We start from the raw sequence: 13,791 nt of genomic DNA on the forward strand, positions 1-13,791 counted from the left end.
TCTTTAGTCTATGTAAAATATACATAATATATATTAAATATATTTCTGTTATCTATCAGAAACATACCATTTTGAACATTTATAAAATTAAAATCAACTAATGGCCTATATGGTTTAAAAAAGATCAGATGGACAAACTCGGGTATATTTTACAGTTTCTTCTAAGATGCAGCGGTAAAGTGAAAATGGCATTTGCAGTCCTTCAAGGCAGATTAGGCTGTCTGTGGTTTACTGGATGGAAGGACTGAATGAAGCCCTTGATCACTAATGGCCCAATTTCATCTTGGAAAAAAAAGACTTCATTTATATCTTAAATGGTTGAGAGAACAATTTTAACAGATACACCGGTAGCATCCTTGAACATTTCAGCTGTGATCTAGAATCTATTCACAGCAGCAGAAAAGAAAACTGGACATTAATAAACCATTCCAGCATTCCTTTTAAAGAGCAGTGATGGACACGGTGATGTGATTTTTAGGATATGCTATTTCCAAGCATTGCATGGACTCCTAATTTATAAGCCACATCAGCTAGTTTGCTTTCCATAAAAAAGAAACACCTCTGCAGACTGTGTTTTCATTTATGTTAATCAGATTCATGGAAATGAGAAAACAACATTTCTGGTTTTTTCTGCACTTTAACTCTCAGTCATAACGAAAAGTACATTGAACTTCACTGTGAAAGGTGGTTCTCTTGAATCCAAATACGATTAACACTTTCATTTTAATCACAATCTCTTCATTTGTGTTTTTTAAGAAATATATTTCCTAATAGATTAAAAATTCTTATCCCTAGGGAATTATAACAAAAATAATATGCTCACTATGTTTCATGAGCTTTCACGTTATCTCAGATTTGCATGCAGTCGTACAACTCTGTAGCAACTGATTTTTCTGGATGGGTCTATGATGGTTTTGAGTGTATTTTTATCATTGCTATCTTTGCAACAATACTAGACTAAATGATTGACAGGATAATAAAAATAATCAATGAAGATAACCATCCCCAAAGTTCTGATTTCCCAAGTGCTAATTAACTGCCTCAAACAAAATCCTAGAAAAACTCAAAATCTCCTTACTATTTTATATCCATACTATCTTGTCCCACGTGGTGTCTGTGTGATTTAATGTCTAATTAAACAGGTGTATACCTAATGAGGTGTTCATTGCATTATAATAATCAATGAAATAAGTTTCTAAACGCATCTGTGCGTTACATTTCTGGAGGCATTAACAGACCATATAACACGGTGCCATCTGCCTACCACACCTTCAGGCATTTGTCTGTTCTTAATGACTATCCTTGGAGAACATGTCCCAGCTTGACTTGGTGTTATTGTGTATTAATCCTGGAAACCTTGCCTCCAGGTGGACGTTGGGAAAAAGGCAGAAGCTGTAGCAACAGTTGTTGCTGCAGTAGACCAGGCCCGGGTCAGAGAGCCCAGGGAGCCCGAGCACCCTAAAGAATCATACGCTCAGCAGACGACCTTGGAGTATGGATACAAGGAGCACATTTCTGCCACAAAGGTAGCTGAGCACCCCCAGCGTCCAGCCTCGGAGCCCCACGTTGTCCCTAAAGCAGTCAAGCCTAGAGTGATCCAAGCTCCTACTGAGACTCATATCACAACTACTGATCAAATGGGAATGCACATTTCATCACAGGTGAGTCTATACCCCGGGATTTTCACCCTATTTATGGGAAAGTAAGCTTATCTGCTGTGGTCATCTGGTGGACAGTGATGTCACTGAGTCTCATTTCAATGCAGATCAAGAAAACTACAGATATAACAACTGAAAGATTAGTCCATGTGGATAAACGCCCCCGCACAGCAAGCCCTCACTTTACTGTTTCAAAAATTTCTGTTCCTAAGACGGAACACGGATATGAGGTAAGAAGTCAAAGAGCATGACCAAAAAAATGTCTGGCTCTAAGGAAATAAGTACCTAATGTGTGACGTACAGTATCTTTGATGGAGGCCATTGTGGGCCTCTTTTTGGTGATGTCTATTTATAGGAGACTCTGAAGCCCCTGAAGTTTGGCTTCTGAAACTTGCCCAGCAGGGTGAATGTAGAGTAGCAGAGGTGATTATATCCCTCTGAGAAAACACAAATCTGCATAGCTTCTCTCTGTGTCACATTTTGTGAAAGATGGCGCATTGTACAGTTTCATTTTCCTTATGCTGTGGAATGTTTCAGAGTAACTTAGCTGTGAATATATATCAGTAATGAAGTCAGAATTGAGAAATCCTATATTCAATATAACAGTCAGTCACTGAGAAGTCATATAATCATATACACAATATGACAAGATGGAGAGAGGTAGTTGAGGTGGCTTGTGGAATCACACAGTCTTGGATTAGTGTCCTAGCTCTGCTCCTATTAGCTCTGCCATTGGGACAAGTTAATACATGTAAAAACGTTAGCTAGTTGACAGCACATAATAACCCTTAATATTAGTCACTGTTTCTCTTATGCACATCTAAGAGTAGAATACAAATCCTGTGTGCTTCCAAGAATTGTAAAAGTATATTTAATACCTATATTTGGAATAGCTCAAAATCACTACTGAAATCAAATAACCGGAGACAGTGACAGAATATAAAGAGAGAGATAGCCTTTAAAATATTTTTGTAATGTCTCTGTGTTTACCTTCCACACAGATCTGAAGCTGAAACTTTACAAGTTTAAACTATTTTAAAGTAGTTCTTTGGAATTTACCAAATATTTTAAATATAACACAATTTATTTTTTTAACATATGCAATTATTTTCCATCATTTACAATACAGTAGTTACAATGACACTCCAAACAGGAAAGCAAAGTAATAAATCAAAACCCCAACTTCTATTTCATGTAATTAGACTTATACGGAAATTAGAAGGTTAAGTACCAACTAGTTAATCACCTAATTTCACAGCTATCTGAAGTGGCGATTGTTATATAGCAGCTTATCTATGATACATTCAAGATAAATGATACAATTTATTATTTGCCCATAAGCTAAAACACAGCCTGCTTAATACCTTTCCTTAAATTCCACCTCTATACTACAATATACTTGAGGTCCATGCAAAAAATAGCTACCTTTTATATAGGAAATGGATGATTAATTCTTTGGTATTGTAAAAGCAACTTCATTTAAACATAACCACCCCCACCACCAAAAAAAGAATAGGAAAAAAAAGTAAAGAAAATAATAAGGGAAAAACCCAAGACACACTTCCTAGGGGAAAAAAAAACCAGCATGTAATTTCTGTTGCTGACAGAATGTATTAAATAAGCAAACACCACCAACAAGCAAAACAAGTACTACAATGTAAAAATATTAAAAAAAAATGATAACCCTCTCACATGCATAAATGAAAGATTGCACACAAAGAACTCACATCTTTTCAAACTTCAATAGTAAATATTCTGCTACCATGTATTAAATACTGCATGGTTTGCCCAAGCTAAGATGAAACCACATCATGAATCAATAAGCATTTTGCATTTTCTTTCATTATCTACTCAAAGTCATGCCTACTGCACCTCTAAACATTTCACCAAATATTTTAATAATTTTCTAATTTTGAATTTCCCACTGTAGTATTTTCAGGATGGCTAAGTGAAAATTCATCACTGAGCTTGAAAAACCCCTCCATCCCTTTATAATAGCATAAAATAAGGAGCTTTAAAATACAATTCTCTAAGCAATTGTATTTAATGTTTATTTTTGAGATAGAGTAGGGGAGCTAGGGGCAGAAAGAGAGAGAAGGAGACACAGAATCTAAGGTAGGCTCCAGGCTCTAAGCTGTCAGCAAAGAGCCCAATGTGGGGCTTGAACTCACTAATGATAAGATCATGTCTGGATGCTTAACCAACTGAGCCACCCAGGCAGCCTAAAAAAGGTATTTTCAAATGTATTTTATAAACTGGCAGAAATGACGATGAGCTTTATAACCAGCATATATCTAGCCGGCTTTCTATTAACTGTAAGAGTGAGAATGAGAGCATCAGAAGACAGTTTAGAAAATGGACTCCAGCCCACCAGAGTTAGTGATAGTGGCCATGGACTTCTGAACCATGACGCAGATCGTTCCGTTTCCACTTAGGCATCGATAGCCGGTAGCGCTATCGCCACGTTACAGAAAGAGTTGTCAGCCACGTCTTCTGCTCAGAAGATCACCAAGTCGGTGAAGGCACCCACTGTGAAGCCTGCTGAGACCAGAGTGAGAGCAGAACCCACCCCTTCTCCACAGTTCCCCTTCGCGGACACGCCAGATACTTACAAGAGTCAAGCTGGCGTTGAAGTGAAAAAGGAGGTAGGGGTGAGCATCACTGGTGGCACAGTCCATGAAGAGCGCTACAAAGTACTGCATGAGCGTGAAACCAAGGTCAGTCACTGGATTGCACACTGTCTCTTGACCCATTCCTATTGAGCAGGGTCAGGCACATGGCCGGTTTGTGCCACAGAAGCCCTTAGCCAGGCATCCCACCTTTCTCCTTTACTGTGCTCCAACCTAATTTTATTGAGTCTGGTGTGGGGCAGAGCTCTTTTTCCTCAAATTATTTTTATAATTTTGCATGTGCTAAGAGTTGAGGAGATTGCCTCTTATGACACAGGCATTTTGTAATGTCTTTTGTAAAATTTGTAGGTAACAGAAACAGCAAGAGTACCTGCACCTGTGGAAATCCCTGTTACTCCACCAACTTTGGTCTCGGTGAGTAAAGAGGTTGATTGCATTGGACCATATGCATATCTGGTTAGATAATTTTAATATATGCAAAGATTAGTTTTTCAAACTGGAAGATGGCATTAGTGAGTTCACAAATGCTAATTTTAATATGACACACTATCTGGCAAGAAAAGGGGGAATGCTGTGTGGCAACAATCAGTCACGTAGTCCGCAGACTTAATGAGTTTCTATTTGGTCTAAGGGATTACTGGGAGCATTATGGAGATCTAAAGACCTATCCAGCCCTCTTTGAACTTTTAGCCTTGCTATTAAAGAAAATGTACATAAGCAAGCAAAATCTAGATGGTGATAAGCACCTCAATGGGGGAAGAATAGGGTATTTCCAGTTGGGGATAGCATGGAAAGCTTGGTGAAGTGGCAGCATTTGCTGCTGAACCTTTATGTCCTGTTGGGATTTAAATGTGAGAATAACAGAGGGTACAGAGTTGGTACAATTAAGTGGTGTTAATATAGTTCTGCCTTGTGATCTTGGTAACACCTTACATTTATTTAAAGTTAGGAAATAACTTTGCAAGGGAGTCCCTTTATTAATATTTGTAGAGTCTTGACCTTTAAAAAAACATTTTAGGGCCATCAGAATGTGTAAACCCTGACCCTTGTTATAACTTATAGAAATGATTAATGAATAGGTACATGTTATCAGTATTTCCTTTTTCTTCTCTCTTCAGGGCTTAAAAAATGTGACTGTTATAGAAGGTGAATCTGTCACCTTGGAGTGCCACATTTCTGGATACCCATCCCCAAAAGTGACATGGTACAGGGAAGACTACCAAATAGAAAGTTCCATTGATTTCCAGATAACCTTCCAGAGTGGAGTAGCTCGTCTTATGATTCGAGAAGCCTTTGCAGAAGACAGTGGGCGATTTACTTGCAGCGCTGTGAACGAGGCTGGGACAGTCAGCACATCCTGCTACCTAGCTGTGCAAGGTTTGCGGCCACGCTCCCCCCGCCCATCTGTACCTGCCATTTTACTCTCAGCTGACACTGCTTTCCATAGTACGGTTTCTGCACACCCCGTAATGGTGTCCCCTGTGAGAACTGGGGCTAGGTTAGGGGGTCAACTTAACTGTCATGCTAAACAGAGGTCACCGACAAAACAGACTTAAATGAGAAACTTCTTTCTTCTTCCAGCATCAGAAGAGTTTGAAAAGGAAACAACCACCATGGCTGAGAAATTTACCACAGAAGAGAAATGGTAAAAACATTCTTTTGCTTTTGTTCTAGGATGGTTTTGATGTTTTTCTATCCCTTTGCAGCCCAGAAGCTAATTTGAAGGGAATTCTCTTTCCAGCTTGGTAGAGTCAAGAGATGTGGTAATGACCGATACCAGCATCACAGAGGAACAAGCGGCACCCGGAGAACCTGCCGCTCCTTTCTTCATTACAAAACCAGTGGTCCAGAAACTGGTAGAAGGTGGGAGTGTTGTGTTTGAATGTCAGGTTGGCGGCAATCCAAAGCCCCACGTCTACTGGAAAAAGTCCGGCGTCCCTCTAACCACGGGATACAGGTAGGTTGATGGCTGACTGATAGAGTTCTCTGTGATTTGTAGGATATGTATAAGGAAGCCTAGAGAGAAGTAGGATATACTTACCCCACCATCCCCCAAACGTAGGCTCTTTTATTATGAAAACTTCAGAGTATGATTTGAGCTATTTTTACATTTTTGCACAAAGTCTTACTGACAAACAAAGCTATGTGACAAAAGTGGATAGAAGATAAATTTCTTTATACTCTAGTTTGATTCGTGTAGAGTGCTAGTAAAACAGAGAAAATGTGTATCTTCACACACATACACATGTTCTTCTAGAAAGCATCTAAGACCGTGTTCAGTAAAAATGCTTAATAATTAAGTCACTAAAAGAGAAAAGAACAAGGGTCATATAATGAAGGAGAAAGTTATATGTGAAAATCTATGCTGATAAATTTGTTATAAGTCAATGTAAAACTTGGCTTTGAATTTTCTGCAATTTGAGACAAATCATCTAAAAATGTACCTCGTATAAGAAGATCTACAGTATACCAGAGGCTTAAAGTTGAAATATTTGAAAGGAATTTATTGTTGTGATTATTCATTTGATCTTCACATGAAACAAGGAGCAAAATACTGAACAAAGAGAAATACCCAAGTGTTTAAAAGACCTCATCATTTGCTCACATAAACACTGACACCCTTTCCATGTGGCTGATTCTAGTGGTATTATATTCTATCATTTATTTCAAAGAGTATATGAGCCTTATTTAAAATGAAAATTTTAAGTTGTTTGGCCCTCATTACTCATGTCCATGCACTTTCCTCCATTTTCAGCAATCTTCTATTTTATAGGGAGCTTGGTCACATGTTTAAGGTCATTGAATTTTATACCATAGAGCCACAGGAGGGCTTGTTTATTCACGTAGAGCTATTTGTGAGTGAATTTTATGTGTGTTCATTTCCATAAAGATACAAAGTAAGTTACAACAAACAAACTGGAGAGTGCAGACTGGTGATTTCCATGACTTTTGCGGATGATGCTGGAGAATACACTATTGTTATTCGTAATAAGCTCGGGGAGACTTCTGCCTCCGCCTCCCTTCTGGAAGAAGGTACGTGTGGCTCTCAGGGCTCCCACTGTGCATGACAGGAGGGGACATGCAGGGGAGCAGCAGTGTTGTGTGTTTGTCCAAGGCCTGTTAAAATATCCGAGTTGTGATACTGGCTCTGTCCCCATCACTACCCTCTCTTGGCCTCAGCTAGACAGAAAATGTTTTAGACCACATGGCCTCAAAAGCCATCCTGGTGCTAAACATCAGGGTTCTGGCACAAAGTTTCTACCTGGTGCTTTCATTTCTAGGCATATTATGCCTTTGAAGATGTAAAGATTGCAAACCTAGTTGCCTTCCAGATCCAGGCAGATATTAGTGAGCGCTGTGAAGACAGTGGCACACTGGAGAGTAGATGCCCTGCCTCAAGGGGGCAGTAATTCCTCACCTCCACTGTGTCGTGTCCAGATGCACACCTGCCAGGCTCAATGTTCCTAGAGTTTCTGGTATTTTAAAGAAAACTTGGAAGTCAAGATTTTCAGGATTCTTAAGTAATTTGACAAAAAGCATAATGGCACTCAGGCCAAACCAAATGTATCAGTGGGTCACATTTACTTTTGCTTAATTGTTCACACTTACAGTGGACTATCCCATGTTTTGTCTCATTTGGTCTGCCCAACACCCCTTAGAGAAAGTTAGGATATTATTCTAATTTAGCAGATAGAGCACTCAAGACCCAGGAAGAAAAATGAATTGCCAAACACCACATATCAAATCAGGAAGACCACTAGAAAAGTTCCTAAAGGACTGATTGCTAACATAACATTCTTTCTACATTAGTAGTGGCTGCTTTGACTTGTCAATGAAAATTTGCTTTTGAATTTCAATCTCCTATATATTGAGCACTTTGAGAGTAAAATTTAGAAAATCTGGCTTTTGGTTATGAACTGTCCCTAGTGTGGGGCTTGCCTGAATAAAATAGCATGAAGGCTTTTTCTAAAGAACATCAAAAGTTAACTTGTGTTCTTAAAACAAATAAGCAAAGGGTAAAGAGAGAGAGAGAGACAAACCAAGAAACAGACTCTTAACTATATAGAACAAGCTGATGGTTACTGAAGGGGAGGTTACTGAGTTGGGGGATAGGTGGAATAGGAGATGGGGATCAGTGAGGACACTTGTCTTCATGATCACTGGGTGTTGTATGGAATTGTTGAATCACTATAATGTACACCTGAAACCAATACCACACTGTATGTTAATTATACTGGAATTTAAGTCAAAACTTAAATAACTTCTGTTCTTAACTCCTAGCTGATTATGAGTCCCTGATGAAGTCCCAACAAGAAATGCTTTACCAAACACAAATGACTGCATTTGTGCAAGAACCTAAAGTTGGAGAAATAGCACCTGGATTTTTATACTCTGATTATGAAAAAGAGTATGAAAAAGAACAGGCCTTAATTAGGAAAAAAATGGCCAAAGATACTGTAATGGTCAGAACTTTTGTAGAAGAACAGGTGAGTATAAGAATAATGACCAAGCAAATTATCTCATAAATTACACTTTCCCTCCAAGGTGCCCCTCTTTTTGTTTGATATTTTCATTTTCAGGTGACAGGATCAGGGTTGGACTGTAGTTATTAGGTCCAAGTTCACTGCTGATGAGTTTCCTTAATCTTCATGACATGTTGCATAATGTGGTTTTAGAAATAGGGATTCTATATATGTAGGAAAAGAGAAATATTAGGATGACCAGGTCCACTGCTGCCCAAATCCCTTCATCTGTAGGATGAACATCCCCAAGTAACCTGTGCCTTTAGAATATCATTACCCAAGATGCCACAGCATGAACTGACAGAGATGATGGTAATGCAGATTAGAAAACAAAACAGGGACCCCTGTAATTCTCACTGAAAAACAAAAACAAAAATCTGTCTGGACGTTTCCGCCAAAACCTGAATCCTTATTTCTGAAACCAGTACTCCTTTTTTTTAAGTTTATTTATTTATTTTGAGAGATAGCATGTGCATGAGCAGGGAAAGGGCAGAGAGAAAGGGAGAGAGAGACAGACAGACAGAGAGACCCAAGTAGGCTCCACACTGTCAGCGCAGAGTCCTACATGGGGCTCGATCTCATCAACTGTGAGATCATGACCCGTGCCAAATTAAAAGTTCGATGATTAACTGTCTAAGCCACCCAGGCACCTCTGAAACTAATACTCTTAAAGCATTTCTGTCTATTGGGATTTATCTATTTTTAACAAACTTTCATCTTTTTTACTACATAGGAATTCCATATTTCTTCCTTCGAAGAAAGGCTCATCAAAGAAATTGAATACAGAATAATAAAGACTACTTTAGAAGAACTTCTTGAAGAAGATGGAGAAGAAAAGATGGCAGTTGACATTTCTGAATCTGAAGCTATTGAAGCAGGATTTGATTTAAGAATCAAAAATTATAGAATTCTTGAGGGAATGGGTGTTACTTTTCATTGCAAAATGTCTGGCTATCCATTACCCAAGGTAAAATATAAACATCATGCCTCCACACTACAATAAAGATCTGCATCAGCTACAATAACTGTCTTCTCTAAAATTTTTTCAACATATCATTTGCAGATTGCATGGTACAAAGATGGCAAGCGCATCAAACATGGAGAGAGGTACCAAATGGACTTTCTGCAGGACGGCAGAGCTAGTCTGCGCATACCTGTTGTTCTTCCAGAAGACGAAGGCATCTATACTGCATTTGCCAGCAATATTAAGGGAAATGCAATTTGTTCTGGGAAATTGTATGTGGAGCCTGCTGCGCCCCTCGGTGCTCCGACTTACATACCCACACCAGAGCCAGTGAGCAGAATCAGGTAAGCCTCAGAATAATTTGGGTTGATTAATATTTAAATTGTTTAAAACACAAAATATCCCAATAGCAAATTGCTATTGTGGTGGGGGGGTGGGGGGGTGGGGAGTGGAAAGGGAAAAAACGGGAAAGGGAAAGAAAGAGAAAGAGGAGATAACAGTAAAACTTACCATTAGCAATACAGATGATTAGCAAGAGTTTTTATCTTACCCTGCTCAGGGTGAGCAAAGCCTTGTCATTAGTGTGGCATGCTCTTCATCTGCTGGCGCTAGAACTGATATGATGAACACTGTAAAGGTTTACTTCATACCTAATTTTACATATGTTATCTCTAACTTGTACAACAGCCCTGCAATGTAGGTATTGTTGTGACTATTTTAGAAGTGGGGACACTTAACCTTTGTGAGCCTATGAAAACTGTCTTAGTTCACCTGGCCTGTAAGTGATCGCGCCAGCACTTGAAATTCAATCCAAGCCAATCTGGCTGCAATGGATAAATAGGTTTGGGGGTTGTTATAAATGTAATTTCTATGTTTTCCCTTCTCTTGGGTAAAAAATTTATATTTCTTTTTTCTATAAATTTATTCATTGGGTTATTTAACCAATCAATATTTATTGAGACATTTTGGCAGTTGAATGAGAAGGATTTGGTGACTAATTCAGGTGATGAGGGAAAGACTGTATTAAGAATTATTCCAAGATCTTAAGGCTGAGTACTTGGCTGTGTTGATAATACTGACTGGGATTGAGGATATATGAAAAACATAGATTTGAGGGCAATAATAATGTATTCTGTTTTGGATCCCAGTGAGTCTGAAGTGTCTTCTAATATGTATGTGAAGTATACTCTAACATTAAGGAGGAGGTTTATTTTTGCTTTGTTTTCTCTGGGCCTCATGAAAACACTCTGATTTGCTTTTGTTTTTCAGATCCATCTCTCCACGTTCAGTGAGTAGATCTCCTATACGCATGTCTCCTGCACGGATGTCTCCTGCACGGATGTCACCTGCACGGATGTCCCCTGCAAGAATGTCCCCTGGACGTCGGCTAGAAGAAACAGATGAGTCACAACTAGAGAGACTGTATAAGCCAGTCTTTGTGTTAAAACCTACTTCTTTCAAATGTTTGGAAGGACAAACTGCCAGATTTGACTTAAAGGTTGTTGGTAGACCTATGCCAGAGACCTTCTGGTTTCATGATGGTAAGTATGGTAAATTTTTATTTACAAATCATTAAACACAAAAATAAGCTTATATGTATGTACAATGCTTTTTGAAAATAATTGTTTTAATCTATGTTTTCCTTTTCACTTATTTTTTACAGGTCAGCAAATTGTCAATGATTATACCCATAAAGTAGTCATTAAAGAAGATGGTACCCAGTCACTGATTATTGTCCCTGCGTCCCCCAGTGATTCTGGTGAATGGACTGTGGTTGCCCAAAACAGGGCCGGCAAATCTTCGATTTCAGTGATTTTAACTGTGGAAGGTATGTGCCCTTAAAAAAGAAACTACCTTATCACTTGGGCTATAAACAAGTGGTTCAGCCTTACTCACTCTGAATCACAAACTTTCTCTTCCAGGTGTGGAACAACAGGTAAAACCAATGTTCGTGGAAAAACTAAGAAATGTCAATGTAAAGGAAGGTTCTCGACTTGAAATGAAAGTCAGAGCTACGGGTAATCCCAACCCTGATATTGTATGGCTTAAAAACAGTGACATCATTGTACCTCATAAATACCCAAGAATCATGTAAGTTTGCTTGAAAATAATAAAACTAAGCTAATTATCAAATCCAAATAACTAAGGAAGCAATAACTACTTCTGTATTGATTTTTAAACATTTTTTTCACTTTTTATAGAATTGAAGGAATAAAAGGAGAAGCTGCTCTTAGAATTGATTCCACTGTCAGCCAAGATTCTGCCTGGTATACTGCAACTGCTATCAATAAGGCTGGCCGAGACACTACAAGGTGCAAAGTAAATGTTGAAGTTGAGTTTGCAGAGCCTGAACCAGAGAGAAAATTAATCATCCCACGAGGGACATATAGAGCAAAAGAGATTGCAGCCCCAGAACTGGAGCCCCTCCATATGCGATATGGTCAAGAGCAATGGGAAGAGGGTGACCTCTATGATAAAGAGAAACAACAGAAACCATTTTTCAAGAAAAAACTCACTTCCTTAAGACTCAAGCGCTTTGGGCCGGCCCATTTTGAGTGTAGGCTAACACCAATTGGTGACCCAACAATGGTGGTGGAATGGCTCCATGATGGAAAGCCACTTGAAGCAGCCAACAGACTCCGTATGATCAATGAGTTTGGGTATTGCAGCCTTGATTATGGGGTTGCATATTCCAGAGATAGTGGTATCATTACATGCAGAGCTACTAACAAATATGGAACAGATCACACATCTGCTACACTTATTGTTAAAGATGAAAAAAGTCTTGTGGAAGAATCGCAATTGCCTGAAGGGAGAAAAGGCTTACAAAGAATTGAAGAATTAGAGAGGATGGCTCATGAAGGTGCTCTTACAGGTGTGACAACAGATCAGAAAGAAAAGCAAAAGCCAGACATTGTCTTGTTCCCAGAGCCAGTAAGAGTACTTGAAGGGGAGACCGCTAGATTCCGTTGCCGAGTGACCGGTTACCCTCAACCCAAAGTCAACTGGTACCTCAATGGACAGCTCATTCGCAAGAGCAAAAGGTTCAGAGTTCGCTATGATGGCATTCACTATTTGGACATCGTGGACTGCAAATCATATGATACAGGGGAAGTCAAGGTTACTGCAGAAAATCCTGAAGGTGTGATAGAGCATAAAGTGAAACTTGAGATCCAACAGAGGGAAGATTTTAGGTCTGTCCTCAGACGAGCCCCTGAACCAAAGCCCGAGTTTCATGTACATGAACCTGGAAAACTTCAGTTTGAAGTTCAGAAAGTAGATAGACCTGTTGACACCACTGAAACCAAGGAAGTTGTGAAGTTGAAAAGGGCTGAAAGAATTACCCATGAAAAGGTATCTGAAGAGTCAGAAGAGCTGCGCAGTAAATTCAAGCGCAGAACTGAAGAGGGTTATTATGAAGCAATTACTGCTGTGGAGCTCAAGTCTCGTAAGAAGGATGAATCCTATGAAGAACTCCTAAGGAAGACAAAAGATGAACTTCTCCACTGGACCAAAGAATTAACTGAAGAGGAAAAGAAAGCCCTTGCTGAAGAAGGCAAAATCACTATTCCAACTTTTAAACCTGATAAAATTGAACTAAGTCCTAGTATGGAGGCTCCTAAAATCTTTGAAAGAATCCAAAGCCAAACAGTAGGCCAAGGATCTGATGCACACTTCCGAGTCAGAGTGGTGGGAAGACCAGATCCTGAATGTGAATGGTATAAAAATGGTGTAAAGATCGAACGCTCTGACCGAATCTACTGGTACTGGCCCGAAGACAATGTTTGTGAACTGGTCATAAGAGACGTGACTGCTGAAGACTCTGCCAGCATCATGGTGAAAGCCATCAACATAGCTGGAGAAACCTCAAGCCATGCCTTCTTACTTGTCCAAGGTAATTTCAATGTCTTTGGTTTGATGGATTTGTCTTTATTTATCCATGAATATCCATTAGTGTATTTCTTTCTATTTTCCCATGATTCAAATTGTGAATTTAGTTTAATATAACGTCTTTT

General features: G+C 39.1%; 1 protein-coding gene across 1 annotated transcript in view; it reads left to right on the forward strand.

Annotated features, from left to right (window-relative positions):
• The window catches only part of TTN (titin), a 269,934-nt gene that overhangs the window by 19,223 nt on the left and 236,920 nt on the right, over window positions 1–13,791 (forward strand). Inside the window, exons 14-28 of the mRNA XM_029934316.1 lie at window positions 1,368–1,661; window positions 1,766–1,888; window positions 4,094–4,375; window positions 4,637–4,702; window positions 5,407–5,665; window positions 5,870–5,933; window positions 6,030–6,245; window positions 7,179–7,321; window positions 8,570–8,775; window positions 9,545–9,778; window positions 9,875–10,119; window positions 11,045–11,316; window positions 11,439–11,603; window positions 11,698–11,866; window positions 11,977–13,670. Coding sequence (XP_029790176.1) covers window positions 1,368–1,661; window positions 1,766–1,888; window positions 4,094–4,375; window positions 4,637–4,702; window positions 5,407–5,665; window positions 5,870–5,933; window positions 6,030–6,245; window positions 7,179–7,321; window positions 8,570–8,775; window positions 9,545–9,778; window positions 9,875–10,119; window positions 11,045–11,316; window positions 11,439–11,603; window positions 11,698–11,866; window positions 11,977–13,670 — 4,432 coding nt within the window. The remainder of the gene's footprint in view (window positions 1–1,367; window positions 1,662–1,765; window positions 1,889–4,093; window positions 4,376–4,636; window positions 4,703–5,406; window positions 5,666–5,869; window positions 5,934–6,029; window positions 6,246–7,178; window positions 7,322–8,569; window positions 8,776–9,544; window positions 9,779–9,874; window positions 10,120–11,044; window positions 11,317–11,438; window positions 11,604–11,697; window positions 11,867–11,976; window positions 13,671–13,791) is intronic.

The sequence above is a fragment of the Suricata suricatta genome, chromosome 3 (genome assembly GCF_006229205.1).
Source record: "Suricata suricatta isolate VVHF042 chromosome 3, meerkat_22Aug2017_6uvM2_HiC, whole genome shotgun sequence".
Lineage (NCBI taxonomy): Eukaryota > Metazoa > Chordata > Mammalia > Carnivora > Herpestidae > Suricata > Suricata suricatta.